The following is a 22,342-nucleotide window of genomic DNA, read 5'->3' as shown; positions in this document are numbered from 1 at the left end:
TGAAAAGAATTGTCCTATAATGGTGTTTTATAGGAAACTAAATTATAATAAGACGCCTTGGAGAACAAAAAGGTTCAGTCCACTGAAATGAAATACAAGAGACATATAAAGATAAGCTGTCAGTGATAATGAGGCAAGCAAAGAATGAATACTATACTAAAAAGTTACAGGAAAATAAAAACAACATTAAGGCTATATGGGAAATGGTTAATAATGTGAAGAATAACTCCCTGTCCACTACTTTCATAACTTCTCTTATCTTGTGAAGCCTATTGAAGCACATGATGGATGTAAACGTGGAACCACAGGGAGTAAAATACTGCAGTCAAATTATCTTGGGGCACCTAAATGAAAATGAGATTATGACTATTGTAAAGAAAAGCAAGAGCAAAACTTTTGATGGTGATGGGATTGAAAGTAAAAAGAAAAAGACTATAAACTGCATTATTCGCCAAAGTAAAACTAATAACAAAAACCACAGACTCACTACCGGCCGGCGGCCGCACATGCTTTTAGTGCATGAGAGTGGATGAGAGTGCATGAGAGTGCATGAGAGTGCATGTGTGACACTGGCGAGATGAACGCCGCCGCTCTGCTCTCAAGCAGCAGCGGCCAACAGCACAGAAGCGAAAGCCCTCTGGCTCCTCCTCACGTGAACACGGATCTGTCAGCACGTTGCCTTTGTTTGCGCCGTTCGAGCCGTCGCCATTTTGAAAGCTGTTAGGAGGAAACATACATGCTTATCTCGTATTAAGCACCTTTCAGAGCATTGGTAATAATGTCTAGTCTTTCCTCTATAAATTCTGCCCTCATAAAATTTAGCATTAATTTTTTAAATGATTGTTTTAGTACAAATTTAGTCGGAAATTCAAACTGCAAGTTGCTCTTCAAGCATTGGCAGACTATTTGTGGTCGATGCTTTATATCTTGTGTTGAGAAGGGGGGGGTAACGAAATATACAATTTCTATTATATCTATTCTATAACATACAGTTTCTTCTCCCGGCTCCCTTTTGATCATGTCTTGTGTATGTTGTTTCAGATTGTAGCTGAAAAATATTTGTGGAGGAGGCGTACACTTAAATGATCAATAGAAATAAGAATCCCATTGAATCTAATTGTAGATGTTATCATTTTATACTATAATTATACCCATTGTCCTGTACACAGAATGTTCTGGATGTAGTGGATCGAAGGTGGGAATGACTCCTCAATCGAAAGAAATTTACACCAAGTACATGGTATATTTGTCATGGTCCTTTCACCGCTACATTTGGAATTTTGCAACGCTCACCTTCACACGGTCCTCATACAACATCTTCATATGGTCCCTCACTATGCTGCGAACTCTCCTGTCAGGGAGACATTTACACTATTTATGGCCTGTTGAGGCTTCTGTCCGATTACATTCTCTGCCTCTTCTAAGACATTGGAAGTTGAACGTAAGTGCAAAATGGTGAGCCTTGAAAGAGGACTCTGCTCTGATTCTGAGAAGAAGAAAAAAGAAGAATATTCACTATTGATTGTGGACGGCTGGCTGGGAACATTTCACTGGATATATCAGCAAACAGCACTGCCTACATTTGACTCGTTATCCACAAGAGGAAGAAAAATACATTGCACAACTGCAAATATATGCAAGGTGCATTGCCAATAGCTGTTGGTTAACTGTTACTTCTCCCTTGAGGACACCTTCAATGTTACAGCAGATAAATGCAGAGCACAGCTTGTTTGTCTCTTTGTGGAGAGTTGTCAAATTTCATTAATATTCATAAATCAGTCAGTATATCATTGCACATTGTAATTACTTGGCATTTATTAGAATGCAGGTTTCCTGTTATTTACATAATGGAACTAAAGAGAGCCACGCGGATGTTGGATGCTTCGGGTGTGCAAGGACATTGACACAAAGCAGACTTCTCACATGGATACATAATCATGCAGGAGGTCATGAAACCCCACAATTGAAATTTGATGAGGAGGAAGGACTGGGGCACCTGGGTGGAAGTCTGAAACAAGGTTGTACTGGGCTGCAGTGGTATGCGCTCTCCAAATGGTCAACTCAGTTTGATCATGACCATTTGGTGGTTTCTTTTGAAATATCATTTTTCCGATCTACAGATCTTCCTTTTTTTCTTTCTCTCTTTTCTGTAAAGGGTAAGGTAAAAACCTGAAAAAATTACTTCTCAACTGCCCGTCTCATAAAATAATATGAGGAATGAATGATCACAGTTTGTTTCAGTGGTTTTGGTTTCTAATTATCTCAGTTTGAGATGCTGCTGGTTAAAAAAGAAAGAAAAATGTCAGTAACTTAGGGAGCAGAGCGCACACGTTGACAATCAATCAGGTTTAATAAGAGGTCAGTCACGCATTGAGACAAAATGCAACGGCTGTCGCTGTTGATTTTGCTCGGACGTATCCATTGATCTTGATCAAGCTCTGCAGCATGGAATCGAACGACGTTAACTGAAGACTGATGTCACTGACACACTCAACTCTGTGGTTCATCCAGGGCAACTGCAGTTAAAAAGTCTCATATTTTCTGGAAGCTAAATTACATATATTGAGAATATAGTAATGATGATTATAATGGGAAGTACTCAATGTGACATGACTGTAGTAAAAAGGTGATTTAGTGTATCGGCAAAGTGCTACAGAAATACCCACAAGGCCAAAGAATAATTTAGCATAAAAAGACAGTAACACTGGATCATTTTTTTATATTATCATTATTCTGTATTATAGTCTCTTTTTCTTCTTTAAAAAAAGATGAAAACATCTAAATACATCTTCCCCCTCTGAGCAAAATACACAAGTAACAAAATGCAGTGAAGTTGTGTGAAATGAAACTGAACCAAAGTTCAATCATGTCTACTTTTCATGCGTTGTACTTTTCCTGATTCATGCCGTCAGCTCAATCAGCTGATTGTCACTGTTCTCTTCAACCAATCTGAGGCCACTTCACCCTCTGTCAACCAATCACCTTGTTGCTGTCAACACGTAAAACTGTTCATCTCTGGGCTGCTTCCAGCTGTCACTTTAGAGCTACCGTGACGCTTCCTCACCTCCAGCGCTCATCTGATCCAGACCCTCATTGCGATTCAGAGTCCAGGACCAGTGAGCTCATTCGGTATTCTGCTCCATGTCTCATCCATCCTTCCGACCTACGCTTAAGATGTAACTCCAGGAAGAGCTTTCATTGGACGCCAAGTCATCCCCAGGTCTTCTTTTTATATTCAGGCTTCAAGTTAAAGATCATTTAGACTCTTTCTACCTCTATGGCCAAATCAATTGTGTATTCTATAAAATCATGCCAATGATAACCTTTCTTTCAGTCTGTAATGACAAGACAGACTTTGGTTTAATACCTAGAAAATTATGATAGAAATGACATAAGAGCTGATGAAGTATAACAAGTTTAGATACACGAGAAAAAAAAAACTAAATTCACAGTATAGTTCTATTTAATCTCAAGGTACTCAATACAATAACTCAAAAGCACAAATTAGAGAAGCACAATGCGAGCACACAAAGTATTTACCACATTATGGTAGATTATAATGTGATGTCATTATAACTACCATTGTTATCTGCGTTTAGAAGTCAAAACCATGGCTGATTTATAACAACATTAGAGTTTTACATAATCTCTGAAAATCACTTTTTAAAACCCATTTTACAGACTGTCTTTCATGTGATGTCGTCACTTTACTGCTTTATTTTATGAATGTGTTATTTTAGTTATTTCTTAGTTTGTTTTGGTTTTAAAGCCTCATCGTTTGAACTGTTTTATCAGGGTTTATCTCTTATCCTAGTTTGTCTTGTTTTGTTAGCCTCACTGTTGAGCTTTCTGTCATTTTATTTGCTTGTTTTGCTCTTGCTGCTTTGTGTCAAAGCACTTCGTAAACTCTGTTTTTAAAAGGTGCTATATAAATAGCGGCACTATTACTTTTACTATTTCTCAGGCATTTAACGTGGTAAAAATACTTTCCCACCTGTTATCCCATCATACGATAGTAGTAAAGAATGTCTAACAGTGTGATAGAGGATTTTATTCATCTCGCCAACTCCTATTATCTCTTGTATTTACTTCATGGACACAAACCTGGCTTAGTAAGCGTGCATGTGCTGTATCACTTTGGGCCCCGGCCCACAGTGCTTGTGTACACTACTTACCTCCTCAGGTGGCAGGCGTCCCTGCAGGCCTTCAGGTGTTTGCAGTCCAACAAGAACATCATTAAAATTGTACAATAATTTAGCTGCAAACTACACATGAGGATGCTTTCCCAGCGCTTTGCTGCCAAACACAATAAATACTTAAAACCAGTGTCGCAGGACAGAACCTTTACACGAGAGAACTGATGCTGACCCAACCACTTCTCAAACCCCAAAATAAACTTTGCTCAAACAAGTTTCCACTGTGCAGATAATTGCCGTCTGTGCAAAGCAATTCTTTTTTTGGGTAAAGGTCACTCAATTCATAACAGCATGAAGAGTGGCCATTGCTCATTAGGAGAGAGTTTCACTATCTCATCCAACCTGAAATGGTCTGGCATTTCAGATCAAACACACCGATCACGCTCACTGGTTTCACCAACTAATGGGCCACTGCTGGACCTAAAGGCAGGAAGGTCTTTGGCCTAGACATTTTCACAGAGTGCACAGTATGAAACGGCAAAGGTTTCTTTATTTTATTTTTGTCTGAAGAATCCCATGAATACATTTCCAAAAAGTAAAGAGAGAGACTTCCCCTCTTTACCCCTCCTCTCACCTGTAGGGTCGGAGTATTTGATGAGGCAGAGCCCACTCAGTGGGGGAAAATACCTTATGGGCATCGCCGCTGTGCTTTCATACTTTGTATGAAGATTGACAGTATTGGAGAGAGAAAGGAGAGCGACAGAGATGCTGAATTAAACAGTAAGATGCTCTGTGTGTCATCAATCCGCAGCTTAACATCCTGTGCCCAGGCGCCCCGGAGAGCAGTGTAAAGCAATTATTCCAACACTTGCCATTCATTCAGGCTAAAAGTGCATGCAATTCTCCTAGCATACCGAAATGCAGTAAACAAAAAACATTGTGCAAAACATGATTTGGTACCTGCCAAACTAATAATCCTCAAAGAAATATAAATCTCTTTAGTTCTAGTTTTAATATTCCATAGTTTTTGCTTCCTCAGATGTCATTCCAAGTGCCTGCAGGCAAATGTTTCTGGAGCTGCATCTCCGTGCTGCAGCAGCGGCACCCTGGAAGTAGAGTACATTTCAGTAGCTTTTATGCACGACTAAACTAATGAAGACCGTGGAGATTTATTGAGATAGAAACCTGCACGAACATGTCCCCAAGCGCTGTGGCCATACACCCGCTGTCAATGCAAATCACCCCCGGTGCTGGCCCGCGGGCTGACTCATAGGGGGGAGGTGTAGCTGCTCTGGCGCTCAATAGGAGGAGCTGTTGACTCATCACATCATGTCAATGAGCTTTTTGAGCTCCATCTAGATCGGTTGAGATGCATCAGTGGAAGACTGTCCAAGCTCTTCAACTGCAAACCTGTTGGTCCATGGCCAACCAGCCTAGAAAGTGATCTCCCTCTGTGTCCTCCTAATCCACGTTCTGAAGCGATTGCTTTCTTATTATGGACCACGTGCACAAGGGAGGCCGTAATCATAATTAAGTAGATGACTCCAGGAAGCAAGATGAGAGGAAAAGGTAATTAAGGGTATCTCGAGCATCATGATAGCACCCAAAAGAACCCGGTTATCTCCTCACGTCCAATTATAGCTCTCAAGAGTGATGGATGTACCAACTCATTCGAGGGAAAATGACACTTGTGCCCTTACATTTTAAATTCAGACTGACTGTTTGCTAAAGCTTAACATCAGCAGATGCCCAAGGACATCTTCAAACATCTCTCCCACTGACTTCACAAGGTGGGAGCCGTCCTAGGGAGGTAAATCACTCCCCCGCATGGCTTTGGCTTGCCTGCACCTTGAATTGAATTAATGAGGAGGCTCCTCACTGTGTCGCGGCGATGAGAAGACAACAGTGAATGGAGAGCGGCATTCACCGGGGACTGCTGCTGGATTTAATTAGTCTGTGTTTACCTCCTTGTGTGACGCCCAAGAATCTGATGCACATCCACGAGCGCGTTTGTGCCGCGCGCGCAGGCTCACACACAAACAGCTGTTAGAGATACATTGCGAGTGCCTGCAGTCAATCAGTGCGTAGGAACGGCAACTCAGTTGGGAGGAAACGAGAGGCAGAAAGCGGCTTCTGAAAGAAAATAATGCACCATATTAGTGTTTTGTTTATGTCAGGGAGAGCAAGAGAGAAACCTAATGAGTGAGAGAGGAGAGGCTGTTGTGAGGTGTGCTGGAGTTAGTCATCCGGGTTGCTCTGCTGAGATCCAGTCCTACCGTGTGGAGAGGAAGTGTAGCGATGCACAACCACACACGGGCAGCGCCTCTCACGATCCCATGTGCAACATCAAGCAGGCAGAAGCTGAAAAGTATGGATTTCCAGTTCCTCATCCATCAGAAGCATCATCAGTGTGGAAATTGTCGAACAATAAGAGAGAGACGGCCTTTATCTTTGCTTTATATGACGACATATAAAAGTAATGCTCTTTCCTAATCACGCTCGACAGGAGCCTACAAACAAAGTGGCTTGGAGGTTACAAATTGTATTTAACACGCAAACAATCACACTCCCAAGACAGATCACGGTTTACCCATGAAACCCTCTCCCCGTTCAAAGTGACGCCATTAATAATAGATACATGCACAGTGAAGGGAAAACCTTGTAGAAGCTTGTAGGCAAAACATACTCATTCCCCATTATTAATTCAGGTACAAGGAGTAGTACGCTGAAGAGTGCATGAACGCTAATTTTTCAAATGCAATGGCTGTAGGAGACGGAGGAGCCCGACGAGCGCAAATCGGGTGTAATAATAAACCTTTGTTTCTCGGAGCGACAAGGGATGAGAACAACCCAGTGGAGGCCATTAAGAAAGCTTGTCTGGGCTTTTGGGAGGAACCTCCAGTCCTGGCGGCAAGGGCTCTATCTGGCAAAGATGGAGAAGAAAACTCCCCTCTGAAAAGGCTTATACAACCACTTAATATATGGAACCTGGAAAGTAGCGCGTGCACACACACTCAGACACACACTCGGTGTAAGCATCACAGTAGTAACGGCGCACAACAACCGCCTCACACCAATTAGACATCATTACATGAACCCCGAGGTGTGTTTCCCAGAAAAATGAGATGCTGCTGTGCCGAGCCTTCAGCCAGGCCGAGAGCCCGGCTTCATCTGCTTTAGAAAGACACAAATGGCCTTATGTAAGGTTATAAAATCAGCCTTGAGTGCAGCTACTAAAAGGGAGAAAAAACATCAGAACAAAATAATGCCCTTCAAGCAAACGTAGATGTCGAGCATTTGTCTTTGTGCGTGTGTGCGCGCGCGCGTGTGTGTGTGTGTCTCTCAGGACTGATGGTGAAGCTGGGCAGGTTTGTACAACGGCAGTAGAACCACACACACACTTATTTTACAACCAGACCGTCACATGTAATAAAATGATTACTTCAAAACGTAGTATTTATATATTCAAACATCTTTTTATAATCAAAAATATCATCCAAGCATTTACAGTGTATTACAACAAATGATTCTATGCAACTGTTGACAGCCTTTACAGAAAATGAAGAAATATATCCATTTTTTGATCTATTTTACAAACCAGGGAGGGCAAAAGGAGAAGCGAGGGAGGCTCAAAGGGTTCGGAGGTTTCAGTGTTCAGTCAGACCCTGATCAGCCTCCTTCTGGCCCTGCAGTCCCGGCTGCTCACACGGACACCATACGGAGCTCAGGCTCAGACAGCACTATACCCTGCCTATGTGGGCGATTACTACATAATAATCCAGTGACTGTAGGAATCGGTGGTCTTCTGTTACTCCTGAAGAGTCGTTATGTCTAATAATATTTTGCAGACAGAGTTTAAGCTCATGAAGATGTCGCCACGGCGGTTTGGTGTCAACATTCACGTGAACCATGGAAATGCTGCGTTTTTTTTTTTTTACATCTCTGCCACCCACAGAGTCCCTGAAATGCTGTAACATTCCCTCCTCATCTGAGATCTGCGCTCAGTCTTCCGTGTCCTTGTACAGTCGGGTACAGTCCACCGTCCTTGATATTTGTGGGCTTTATACTGTGTCTTTCACATCTTTACAGTGTCCCCCATGTTGTCTCGTCTCTTCCTTGACCCCGGAGTCTACGTGCTCTTGATGCCCTGGAAGCCGCAGAAGTTCCAGCGTTTCTCCAGACTGGCTCCGACGCCGGTCAGCTCCTGTCTGAAGGTGCAGGGCAGCCGAGAGAGAAGAGCCTCCACCTCACCGGTGTTGATCTGCAAAAAATGAATGACACACACACACGCACACGCGCACGCACACACACACACACACACACACACACACACGCACACACGCACACACGCACACACACACCAGAGCAGCATTAGACAAAGAACTAACTAATACACACCAAGTCGTTCGAGATCCAAGTTGCTATGTTATCTGAGAGAGTTGACGTTTTTTTCCTCGTACTTGATTTCTGTATGAATGCCAATCAGATCTTAAAATACAGACAGGCTTCAGTCTGCAGGATGTCACCAGTGACTCTGCTGCCGATGCGGCGTTTCATCCAATTTGAATCATCCTTCAATCTTGTTTTTTTTGATAAAATGGACCATGGTATTGTCATTGACTTTTGAAAAACGTTGTTGGCATTAGTGAAGTGAATCTTAAACTCCAGCTAGTGCACACTCCCCGTGAGGGTGAGCAATCGAAAACAAGCGTCTCCAAATGAAGTAACTATGTTGACAGGCTGTCTGCTTCAAAGGCGTCTCACAAAGCAGCAGCACAGAACTCCAGCACATCTCCTCTGCAACCAGCTCCTGTGTTATCAGATACCTCTGTGATCGAGACGAGCTCAAAGTTTGTTCAACATCAAAACGTGAGGCATTCCAACTGGAAATAATGTCGGCATGCTAGAGGAACAGTGTGGAGGAGTTTTGGGCAAAAATGGAATATCATTTTCACCTGTATAATCACCTGAAACTAAGAATTGTTGTGTTTTCGTTAGCTTTGTATCTACATACGGAGCGGGCCCTCTTCACGAAGTCCGCCATGTTGCACCGCCATGTTTCTACGGTAGCCCAGAATGGACAAAACAAACACTGGATCTAGAAAGAGAAAAGCGCTTTTACGTTACCGGAAGGCCACCGTATTTCACCCGGATGCGTAAAAGGGAGGAATGAGCGAAGGATTTTTCAGTCGGATGCAATTTGCAACCTCACCACTAGATGCCACTAAATCCTACACATTGCAGCTTTACGATGAGGCATACCATTTTAAATAACGTCTTCCTCCTAAGTCACAAACGTGATTCATTTGTATTTTTGTGCATGTGATAATATTTGATCCAAGTTGGATCTACGTTCATCAACATAAAGCATGTATGTGTATATATGGTTGAATGCACTTATTGTAAGTTGCTTTGGACAAAAGCGTCAGCTAAATGAAATGTAAAGTAATATATGCAGAACACGGGTGTGTGGTAACATTCATTTTTACCACATCAAGATCCAATTTTCAAAAGCCTTGCACGTCCCCTTCTTAATACGATTTTTTTTTTACATTAATAATACTTAGGAGGGCATGCTGCTATAATAAAAATGCAACCGATGAGTTTTTGGATTGCCATCATACGATATTGCTCACACTTTATTCTTTTACAAATACAACACCTCCGCTCTACTCTCACCTCGACTAAGTTTATAGTGAGAGTGTGACGGCATAACTGCCGCCTGACTAAGCGTAATCTGGCTCACACCACTCGGGTGGGCCGAGGATCATCAGTCAACTGAAATCCTGAGGTGACACTGCCAAAACCCACTGTACGAGCTGCTGTAGGCGACCCGCTGTGTCTTGCATTAATAACTAGGTTGTTGGAGCCCGGTGCTGATGTCAGGACGCATTAAGGCCCATCATGGAGATAGGACTGGTGTGACATCACAGACAACGGCGTCGTGTGTGGAGCCGGTAGATAAGCAGAGAGGATTGGGCTTGTTGTTGGGAGAGTCTAGTCAGAACAATTGGCAAAAACTCTGTGGGCTGCTTGATGTGTGTAGTGGAGAGTCGATGTGAGAACAACAGATGCACAGGCACACTCATACGCACTCAGACAGACAAGAGTGGGCGTACGTTCTCACACACACACACACACACACACACACACACGTATCAGCACATTAACGCACACACACACAAGACAAAAAACCCCAAAAGGCACGAGAGAAGACGGTCACACTCTATTCTTTCCATGTGTGAGAATGAGTCAGGGTGGTGATGAGCATATTCAAAGAGTTGCTACAGAGAACAGTCATTTCTTGGGGCAACCTTGAGACAAAGTGTTTTTTGACAAATTAATTCTTGAGTAAGTTTAAGTGGCTTGAAATCTGACTGTAAAGAGAGTGGTGACATCTGCTGCTTTTTTCTGAAGGTCTCCTTGTCGGGACGGTAGCAAAAAAGGCCATTAATCTGTGTGCTACCCATCAGAGGTGACATTGGAAGTTGGCTTTTTGAAAGCCTTGTTTGTGTGAAGAGCGATAACACGTCTAGAATGCCCCCTCAGAAAGATGGGGATAAAATAGCTGTGCTTCGGCCAGACGGAGTGGAAACTAAGGATGGCGTTTGGCTTCGAGTGTCAGAATGAAGGATCTACTTTTAATATGTTCCGGCGTCAGGGGAAATCACACAACAGGCCACATATGGCCAGACATACAGCTATGACATTTCAGGACACAAAAGTGAAAGAAACTTTCTCCAAAGTTTGACTTGCCCAAAACAAAGCTTTTGAAGTATTTTGGATTCTACTGGCAACCAAACATGATTTTAGAGATGTCTAATCGGCGCTGATTCTGTTTTTGAATGTGTTTTTGCATGAATTGTTGCACATCTTTTTCTCTATGAATGTTTCCTCTGTTATACTCAGGTCTAGGGATGAGGTTTGATACCATTTCATCAAATTCAAATCCAGCATTGGATCCATTAATCAAATAAGAGTCCTTTGTCTTCACACCTTTTCCTGGCTGACAAGGCAGCAACACTACAGTTTGTAGTGTTTGCTTTATGAATGTTTAGAGCTGCAGCCTGCTGTACTTTACGAGCTACTGACTCCAAATACTGAAGGGTAAATCGGTGCAAGGTTATCAGCTGGATTGTTTCTTCGAGAGAACAGTTGCCTCTCAGTCAACTGGCAATCGCACAGTGCTGTTAAGAATGACACAAACAATCTTTGGCTGAATACAGACACCAGCTGCAGAGCGCATATTCACCCGAAAACAGCCGGACTTTTCATTCTAGTCGTCACAGAATTATCTCTATTTATCTGCAGTTGATCTAATCTGCCACAGGCGTCATTTTAACCAGTTACAGTTGAACAAAAGAGGCTACTACTTCATGTTTTCCATGGCTTTTCATGAATAAGAAAGGTTTGATAAGAGATTTGTTATGGGTATTTTGTTGAACCCATCCCTACTCAGGCCTCTCTTGCAAATACAATCTTAATATCAATGATATTACCACACAAAAGGTACACAATCTCCATCCAGCCAAGCCTATTCTGATCGCTCAAAAGACTACGTCGACATTTTGGCAGAGAGTTAGATGAGAATATCAATACTGCTCTCCAAAATATCAAACTACTCCATTTAAGTGCATCTGCCTCACCTTAAGAAGTCTCCTCCAAAAAAAGAATGAAAGCATTACGAGCCCTTCAAAGGCCCAGAGGGGCTGAGTCTCTCCTACACAGCAGGACCCTGGCACACAGCGAGCCCATATGTCAGCCCTGTATGGGGGACTGACACAGAGTCTGTATGGGTGTACCGGATCCACAGGGACACCGAGGGCAGGCGCTGCTAATCTACGCCCGAGTCTTGATTCATGCGTGCCGGTTACCTTGGTGTCCAAACGCTGCAGGTATGAACAGATGTACTCGATGCTGGCTCCAAACGGATGGACGTGCAGAAACGTCGAAATGATCCCTGAGGCGAAAAAAGAAGAAGAAAAAAAGTCATGCAAACATGTTAAAGCGGAGACGTGTCACACAAACCTCCAATTTCTGTCACCTGTCACAAACGGACAAACCAATGTACTGCCTCTCTCCTCTGAAGGAGTCCCGGTACTGTTAAGAGCCTCCTGCATATTGTGGCTCCAGATTAGAGGGAGTGTTTAATGACAGCTTTGATGCGGTTGTCTCATCAAAGCCGTACTCTTCCCCCAGCTCAAACAAACCATCTGCTATCGGCTCATAGACCGGGCCAGGAGAGAGATAATCCTCCACCTCTGCTAACCACCTATACAGCAACGCGTTGCAACAACACACCAACACTGTTAAAGTCCCGAAGCCTTCCACCGGCTCCAACACTACAGACCACAATACAGCCAACACTTGAGACTTTTAAGAGAAAATTACTACTTCAAGGCTTCATTTTTGCCACCCTGCAGGAGGTAAGTTGACATTTTGAACACAAACAACGTGCTTCTCTGGAGCTGATTCACTGACAATGAATGAGAGACTGACTGTGAGTCTAATGGTCCATTCAGATACAATACCAAGTAGATCTCATGTTGATTTATTTGCATAAAATCGCCCACTGGAATGGATTTGCTGTCTGTTATTTGCCTTCAAAGAGCCAGTGAACGTGTTCTCCGACTAACAATATAGACGTTTGCTGTAACTAAATGCACCCACTCCCTGTGTGCAGATTGCCAGAATACGAGTGAGCGTCAGAGCTCATATTAAGACTCAGATAAATTATCAATATATATTAAAACGATCATCTATTTCAAACACTTTTAAAAGTCAAGAGAAACTTTATTTTACACCCCAATTCCTCATCTGCGTCTGCCAACTCAGGATAAAAGGCAAACTGTGACCATCAGATTGATTTGAATCTGATGGGAATCCACAGCTTATGCTTTACATTGTCATGCAAATTTGCATCTCAACAGCTGCAGATGAGATTTCAACTTAAAATTGCTCCAGCGAGAGCAAATCTCCGTTGGAGTATTTCTACTGACTTTTTATGCATTCGTGCTTCACGCTGTATCTGAAGGCACCACAAGAATGGCCGCTTTCACACCTGGTGCCAGTTTTCAACAATGCCATGGTAATCTGCTCAAGTGCCCTCAGCAAAACGGAGCTGGAAGCCCCTTCTGACCCTCGTTTCTCAACCATTCTGCGAATGTCGTATTATCTTCGCCCCCTTCAAACACCCATCAAGTACAATGCCTGCAGCTCCAGAAACCAACCAATAACCCAGCGCCATATTACTTCCCGCCCCCAGGTTTGTGCTGTGTCAATTACTTTTTGGTACTTTTATATAACACATATATTTAGGAATATGCACTCACCTTCAGGCCTCTGTGTACTTTATGTCAAGGGGCTTAGGGCCGTGTCCAACAATTTGCAACACACCATTATACAATAATGCCCACTTTATACAGCAATTAGTGATTGAAAGTGAGCAGGGTTTGTCCCTTACTTTTTGTACTCGGAGTATGTGGCCGAGCACAACGCACAATGTTTCAGCTACTAGTAAGCAATATGATCCAATAATATAGGAGAAGCTTTGGCGATCAAAAGGTAGCCGGGAGACGCGCCAATTCAAAAATGGAGGCAATCACTCTCTGTCTGAAAGCCCCATCCTCAATTCTCTGAGAGAGACGAGAGAGACATGCCTGGGGCAGCTAGAACAGCAGTGTGGCCATTTGAAGCAGGTATAAACACTTTAGACATGCTCAGACGATTGGATGTATGATGTAGTTTGTTTAAAGCTAACCGAGGCTTCGAAGGTGCTCCTCATTTCAGGTTTTTAGACTTCATTTTCAAATTCATATACTATGCGTGGCATATTCTTGAACAGATGTGCAATTAATCAAATTCCTACAAACCGAGTGCCACATGAGGGGAAACCTTCAACATATATCGCTAAATGTATCGCTTTATCTAATTATCCTATTAGACATGTGTGTGAAATTCTCATATTTAGCATATGAATTCTGGCCAAAAAGAGTGACTTTTGTTCACCAAATGAGATTCAAATGTAAACAGCATTTACTAAATTTCCCCTTCAGTGAAATTAGCGATGCAAGAGTCAGATTCGTGTCAGCGTACCAACGAGCAGAGCCTCCCTCTCGGAGTGGACGGGACTCAGTGGATTCTTCTCCGTCGGGGCTTCCTTCTCCTGACTGCAGGACACCACTGTTGAAACTGTGGCTTCCTGCACACACACGCACACACAGTTACGTTAAAGGAATCTGCTACCAGCCACTATTTGTGGCTGACGAGAAGTAAACAAGCTTAAACTTAAGCTGATGCATGGCACGCAGTAAAAAGATGAACATGAATATGAATGAGAACATCATAAGTTTCAAGACCAACACATTAATACGGGGAAACAATGAAGACAAGGATAATGAGCCGAAGGAGAGCTTTTTTGCACACACACACACACACACACACACACACACACACACACACACACACACACACACACACACACACACGGGATGAGTGTACAAGAACAAAGAGAGAGAGAGAGAGAAAGAGAGAGATGATCAAGCTGTTTGTTTTAGATCTGACAGGTGGCAAAAAAATGGCGAAGGAATAACAGAAGAGTTTTTGTCTGTTTGTTGTCCTACATATAGCATTGTGTGTACTATTTCCACTTATGGTGTGAGATGCCTGGTGGCCCTTTTCTGTTTTTAATCTATCCATAACACTCACAACACTGTGTGGGCGTGCAGACATATGCACATGTGCGAGCCATTTTGACTTTATGAGTGCTTTATTTCCTAGCCCAGTTGTGTCTGGGTGATTTATTCAATGAGAAATGCAGTTGCAGTGAACTGGATTGGCCAATAATGATCTGTCACGTCCCCGGACGAGGTTAGTGAGAGTGTCAGAGGAAGAAGAAGAAGGGAGAATGAGGACACAGAGCAATATCTGGAGAGGAGCGGGGGTTGGCTCAACCTTTTCCCACTTACGCTGGTTTGATTAGCGCTGTCCTCGCTGCCTCTGTCGTCCTGCGTCGACGTCTCCAGCTGCAGCACATTAGAAACATATGAGGAGAAGCCACAGAGGGGAAAAAAAGCGAAGCGCTAATGTCGGACTGACGAAGGAGGGGGAGCACAGCAGGGTGTGTGTATACAGGCATCGTTTATTTTTAGAATAATGTCCAGAAATGCGCTGACTTTGAACAAAGAAAAACGCTCAACTACATTTGGATATAATTAACTCTTTTGGAGTCGAAATTGGCCCAGAACCATCAGCTACTAATTTTGTAACAATGAAAGACTTTGTGAATTCTGATTTCCTGGGAATATATATATATATACAGAGATAATTACTCCATTGTTCAATCAGACCAGTACTTGGGTCCCCATTCCCTGTGTCTCCCTGACAGGTTGTCTCTCTGTTCTGCTGCCTATCTACAACTATCAAAAGTGACAGAAGCTAAACTCAACCATTACTTATGCATTTCTTTATGCATTTTGCTGTTTGGCTCATTTGCTCACTTTTCATCTGCAACGTGTTGAGGTGTTAAACTGAGTCACATCAAAGGGAAACTGAGCATTGTCCATGTGCAGTTGGCCTATAGTAGCTGAAAGCCTATTGTGATGTGTGATTATATGTTCTTACATCACAAAATCATATCCCACTATTAACTGTACAGGTAACCCGGGCTGGTAATCACTGGATTATCAACAATAAATTAATTGGGTCACTGTTTAAGTGTTTTATCAATCAAAAAAGCCAAACAGTCTCTTGCTCCAGCTTCTTAAACATAAGTATTTACTGCTTTTCTCTGCTTTATAACATTTGAGTTGATCTATGAAAAATCTAGAGGTTTTGGACTGTTGCTTGGACAAAACAAGCAATTTCATGATGACACCGTGAGCTCTGGGGAACTACGATGAGCATTTTTCACAATATTTTGACATTTTCCAGACTCCACATGAACCTCAGTTCACTTGTTGGAGTACTCAGCTTGTGCCAGCGGTATAATGTCCTCCGTAGCGGTGAAGGGAGCTTTCGAAAGTATTGACAGAATAACCTTGAGCTCAAGACCCTGAAACATCGACAGAGAGTCTGAATAGAAAAACTTGGGGTGTGGAGTTGTAAGGACACGAGGCAGGAAGGGTCAAAAGGAAAAGACGCTGTTGTAGCGTGACTAAAATATCAAGATATTTCAGCCTCTGCCAGTTCAATTTTGATAATTTTACATTTCCCGTGTCTCATGCAAGTCCTTCAACTTCATAGAAATTCAATACTAAATCGTGTAAGTGCTCCTTTAAATCATAAAGATGAACGACAGATCAATCATTCACAAAAATAATCATCAGTGCCAGCACTGAAAACATATATATGGAGAAAATGACACTCAGCGTTTGTTTTGATCTTAACAGTAATCGGGTTAATGGCCTCAATGACCTGCACTGGTGTCACTCCAGTAATGTGTGATGACAGCCGGCACTGTGATTGGACATGTGAAGAATAACTGATGGCATGAAGAGATCTCTCCAACATGACAAACAACACAAAACAACGGCTTATCTTCAGAGAAACCCACACCCCAAAATTGATTTCTCTTTCTCCCTTTAATGAGACTGCCTCTCATGATTCATGTTTGCCTACATGCAGGATTGTAATTAGCATATTTTCCCTGGGCTCGCCGTCGTGGCGCCACATTTCGAGTCACACTCATCACCATTAACGGGCTATTGACAACTCTGTCACTCTGGCTGATGTGAGTGAAGAGGCGCTTTAGCGGATTACCATTTCACCTCTGCGTTAAACCTGCAGTTCATTTCAAAGCCAACAGACAACACAGAGCCCCCTCCCCGCGAGGATCGAGAGCCTCTTGTTTGTATTATTATCCAATTTACTAGGCGATTGAACCTGAGGCTCATCTTAATGACAGCCCTTCCTCTCATTATACCGGGCCAGGCGGGACATTAACAAACATTAGTGCGGGAATCCTGGGAATATGGGACAACACCTGAAACATTAGTAAACGTGACATGTCTAACAGAGAATAATGGCCCTTGAAAGTTGAAATAGTTTAATAAGACTGTAGATCACGCAGCACTGTATTTGGCAGCGAACTCTTGTTGTGCAACAGCTCGCCTTTAATCAATTTCAGATGGGGCTTTGTTGTGAAAAACATGCCTCAATGTAAGCAACACATTCAATCAAATAACAAATGGGGTGTTGGGATGGATGAGTAATGCAGCAGGAGTGACTCTGACTGATGATGTGGCCTTGTATAACGGCTCTGAGACGGCACCAGTGGTTTACATCTGCACAATGTCTTTGTAATATCTCCCTCTGTGGCGATCACACTATTGCTGTGTGTGCATATTGATCACGTGACCCCACAGGACAAGGTGTTTAGGAATGAGTGTATGTGATTGGGTCGCTGGTCGTCAATGGCACGTGAAATCTGAGATAAATATGGAACCAATTTGACTGCAGTCAACCATGCACAGTATGTTTCTGGTTGGGAAATGAATGGGTTTCTTGTGATTCTTTCTTGTATGTGGTTGCAGTGAGAACAGAAGAGTCGGCCAATAACAAAAGCAAAGAACATTTTGTCGGCTAGCAACATTTTTGTTTGTATGTAATAATGGAGTTTTTTTTTAATAAGAATGTATTTTGTTTTATGTTTAAAGATGATGTGAGACTACTTTATATACAGTATGTTCTGTTACTGTGTATTATTTGTACTTTTGGTCATTTCAGTGATGGCAGACTGCAGCCATGTTTTACTTTCAACAAAGTTTAAAACGAATTCTTAATGGAGGCCACTAAAACGTACTCCTCCACTGAGCACTTCTTATTAATGGATAGGTTTGCATTTTCCCACTTACACTTACGCTGATAGTCATTGAAAAATGCCTAACATGCCAAAAACATCATGGAAGTGATGAGGGAAAAAATTGTTCTGTACAAATACGCGTTATAAAGTTTATCTATAGGCAACTTGAGGCTTCAGCAGTCTGAATATCTTCCAAAGTCTTTTTAATACAGAATTCCCATTGTTTTTACAGTTTTTCTTCACTGAACACCAGTGGAACAACAGTAACACAAGAAGAGAAAAGAGAATCACACTCAAGCGACTAACTTTTTAAGTGAATCTAACTGCGACTGTTAAAGAGATAGTTTGGATTTTTTAAAGTGGGGCTGTATGTATACTTCTCCATAGTCAGAGTATTAATTACAGTAGACTGCAGACAGCACTCTACCAGTTTGAAGTACCGGTATGTTAGAGTCAAGGTGAGTCATCAAGTTAATTGTTTTATTAAAGGTTTTTAAAACTTTGAACACAACAAACAGGACAGAAAAAAGAAAACCGGAAGTACACACAAAGGATCTCAAATAGTCCTTCAAATGGTTATTGGTATGTTTTCTATGAGATGAATTGAACAACCAGTGCAAAGTAAAGGGAAATCATTTTACGAGCCCTAAAACGTGAAAACTGCATCATAAACATTTTTGGGAGGGAAATTAGAAATTAAAGAGCCGATTAGACTTTGTGTTAAAGAAGAATGAAATAGGCTCTCTGGGAGGAAAATGGGAATCCAGAACACTGATTGAAGTGAGAAAACGTCTGACTCACTGCGGTAGGTATTTTCCCTCAGTATTAATATCATAAAGATCAAACCCAAAATACCTACTTTGGAACATCTGATGAGCTTTGAAATAAGTTTTAGACTAGTTCAAGTTATTGAGTCATTTTCTCGACCCAAAACTCCACATTACCATTGTCACATTAGGCCCTTTTGTTTATCGATGATTCATTTCTCTAATATCTTTCATGAGTTGAGACTAAATTCTCTCTTATTAAAGTGCAAATTAGATAATTTTCACTTTCAAGCAATGAGAGAAACCCAGAAATGAACTTTCACGTAAAAAAACATTGAGGAAACATAGTGAAGTAATGTTTCACTATGTTTCTCTCCTCTCTTCATTCTCAGGAAACCCAGCTGAGACCAATGTGTGCTTTCCCTCAGACTAACCTGCACTGCTGGTGTGTTTTGCAGGTTCTGGAGTCCTTCCTTCAGGTTCTGGACTTGGTTGTTCAGCTGCTGCTTGTCCTCCAAACTCTTCTCCAGCTCTCCCTCCCGCTCTTTTAATTCTTCCCTCATTTTTAACAGTTGCTGCAAAAAGAAAGAAAGAGGGGAGAACAGTAAGCCACTAATGCAGCAGTGAACTAACTAACCTTGAAAGTACTAACATACTAAAACGGCTCTCAAAGCAGAGGAACAATCAGCCATTTGCTTTATTAATATTTAGCACGTTACCCCTACATAGGCAATTAGAACTTCAGCGCAATACAAAAATGCAATTAGTGATAGAACTGTTTTCTCTTTAGTAAATGTTTATTGAAGATATAAGTCACGCCGGTGTCAGTCTTATTCTATCCCAATGGATCCAAGAGGAATAATTTGTTAAATCTTTTGCTTGAAATACACAAACAAATCCCTCATTACACATAGATGAAAAACATGAGGAGAAGTAACACTCAATGGGTTTTATCTTTGCTTTGGGTGAAACAGGAACTGGTAGACAAAAGCTTTGATAGCCAATTTATCTGCTGAACACAGATGGAAAGATTCACCGCCTGCCGCGTTCATGTCAACAAAACAAGGGTCTGTGAGACACAGGGGGTCTTTACAGCCAGGGGTTTTCTCCTGCTAAACTACACATTAAGTGCCTTTGTGATACACACTCTATAATTCACAAACGAGGGAACGGGTTGCCAGCGCATGCCGATAATATTTCATTCCAATAAATATGTCTGCGTGAAGCAACATGTGGACCCTGGGAAGGAGAGGTATCCAATTTCAGGATCGTCCAGTTCATTTAATCCGTTCACCTAATCTTTTCATAAACACACCAGGAGAGATGTAAGATGCAAAGGTAATTTACTCTCTGTAGGCAGAAATGAACAGCAGGGCCTTAATGGATTCCCTTCTTATGAATCGATTATAATTTCCATTCCCTGTGACAGATAGCGAAGTGCGGACCCTTGACAAATGCCAGAATGAGTCAATTTAGTAGTTCTTTGGTACTTAACAGTTAGATTATAAGGGGTTGTTCTTTAGAAAGTGGAAAGGTTGCATCTTAAAGATGAAGTAGTGGAGAAAACAAAGTCACAGCATCTTCCTCAGCAGATGGAGTTTGCAGAGTAGATGTGAAATTGTAGATGTTAAAATGTTCATTATTATATATAGTCGGTGATGGATTTTCTTTCTTCCTCCATCTGCTTGTGAAGATCGTGTGAAGTGAATGAAAGCTCCAGGAGATTGTTTCCCAGTTTAAGAAGAAACTTTCAGCCACAGTTTATGATGAAGTTGATTTAAGAGCAAACTGTGCAGTCACTACATTTACAAAATAACTAAAACATAATAAATCTGTCCAAGTGATGCATCATAATTCATCAGGCTGCTCAGTGCCTGATGAATTTTCTAGTGATATTGTTCAGATTTTCTAATATTTCATAATGTCAGACATTTAATGCCCGTCTCTGCTTTCTATTGTTCTAGCCCCAACCAAGTCTGATACCCAGCAAGTATCATATGAATAAATAAACACATTGCCAATAAACCAATCCAAAAACCGTAATCCCAACCATTGAGATGGGTTTAAATTGGGAATGGAAGACTGAAGAACCACATTTAGAAGGAAGCATACTGTACTGAATGATATTCAAGGCACATTTTACGAAATATCCTTTTTATTTCATGATCTTTCTTTGAAAAATGGTTTGAAATTGTTTTAATAGCCTTGGGTTTGTTCCAAAAAGTGTCTGTGCACTATTGGAATCATAGCTCACAGCCCACAGTAAAACCAATTCCAACCGCAAATAAGCTTTCCTTTAACCAGAGTAAACCTGAAGAGATAATTTTTTAGCAGCTCTTCAGAAAAGACTAACAGCTGCTGCAGACAGCTGTACTTTTCTACTTGTTCCTGCACAGCACTTACTTTTGAAGAGCAGTCGTGAATAAGTGACAGTCGTCTTGCATTGAGAATTCAAAGGGTTAACCCGAGTGAGTTAGGGACAGAAGAAGACATTTATTATTGGACAGATGTGTGTGTACATACCTTCTGCATGCCTTGCAGAGCCTGGTGCAGGAAGCTGAGCTGCTGCGAGTGTGTGTTGTCCTCCTCACTGCTGAACATGGGTTGGTTCTTGCCTTGCTCCTGTTTGAGCAGCTCCACCTCGTTCCTGTAGGCGTCCAGCTGGCAGCGCAGCGAGTCGTTCTCCTCCTTTAAGGCTTCTGCTTGGGAAACACCTACGGAGTCATACATAAAAGTATAGAAAGCAGAATGCAATGTGGTGTTTATCATGTATAACACTGCCACCGTTGATGGGGTCTCAGTTTCACAGTGTGGATTCTGATCTAAATATTGAAAGCTTGTATATCAGTGACACACATTTTCAAGCAGATCTCTCGATCATTTGAAAGCAGGCAAAGAAATATGAGGTGGGAAGCATCTTAAAAATGCAAAGCGTAACGGAGAAAGAGTAGAGCTCAATTTGACTTCATGCAAATTTCCGACATCTTGAAAAACAAAATGATGAATGTCCTCTTGATACGTCTGCTGCTAAATATATCTCTGCACTTTCCTGCAGGACAGAAAAAGATCAGGGCGCATTTAAGCCTCTGAAAACGTCTAAATATCTCTCTCAATGAGCATTCAAATATCTTTGGTTTTATTTCATTAAGAGTTCAACTCATCTAATCTGGTTCATCAGGACTATGTAGCTCTACTTTGAAATAATTGATACATATTGTTTTGGATTCACAAATTCAATGATGAAGCTTTCTGCTCCGACCGGCTTCTTTTACATAGCAACAGTGGGGAGACCGATGTTTGTTTTGGGCAAATATTGAGGCTATGGTTTTAAGATACATTTGAAGCGGGAATAGAGACTGGGAAAAGAACTGGAACCAGCTGCTCTCTCCACTTGACAACTCTATTGTGGCCGAACAACATTAGCAAACAACCCCACAACTGTCATCAGAGTTAAATTTAAATGTTGCAAAATCTTGAACACGAATTTAGGCAAAAAAACAAAACAAAAAAAAAACAGCCTTTTCTGACCCGGGTCCCACTCACTCCAAACCAGTGAGAACAGCCCAGACATAAAACAACTTGTGACACAAACGCAGAACTCTCTCGTGAAACCCGAAACTGTTCATCACACATCTACC

General features: G+C 41.9%; 1 protein-coding gene across 4 annotated transcripts in view; it reads right to left on the bottom strand.

The window, feature by feature from the left end:
• Positions 1 to 7,602: 7,602 nt before the first annotated feature.
• The window catches only part of enox2 (ecto-NOX disulfide-thiol exchanger 2), a 109,452-nt gene continuing 94,712 nt past the window's right edge, over positions 7,603 to 22,342 (bottom strand). For 2 of the 4 annotated variants that reach the window (XM_079228656.1, XM_079228653.1), the window contains 6 exons: positions 21,228 to 21,418; positions 19,139 to 19,279; positions 15,104 to 15,160; positions 14,232 to 14,337; positions 12,011 to 12,096; positions 7,603 to 8,397 (listed from right to left, as the gene is read on the bottom strand). In XM_079228656.1, coding sequence (XP_079084782.1) covers positions 8,266 to 8,397; positions 12,011 to 12,096; positions 14,232 to 14,337; positions 15,104 to 15,160; positions 19,139 to 19,279; positions 21,228 to 21,418 — 713 coding nt within the window. In that variant the 3' untranslated portion in view covers positions 7,603 to 8,265. Of the gene's footprint in view, positions 8,398 to 12,010; positions 12,097 to 14,231; positions 14,338 to 15,099; positions 15,161 to 19,138; positions 19,280 to 21,227; positions 21,419 to 22,342 lie in introns of all 4 variants that reach the window. The other 2 variants (XM_079228655.1, XM_079228654.1) reach the window with 2 other exon arrangements.

Source organism: Taurulus bubalis, assembly GCF_910589615.1.
Source record: "Taurulus bubalis genome assembly, chromosome: 13".
NCBI classification, from domain to species: domain Eukaryota; kingdom Metazoa; phylum Chordata; class Actinopteri; order Perciformes; family Cottidae; genus Taurulus; species Taurulus bubalis.
Note: the sequence above shows the minus strand (reverse complement) of the source record. Positions and strands in the feature narration are given on the sequence as shown.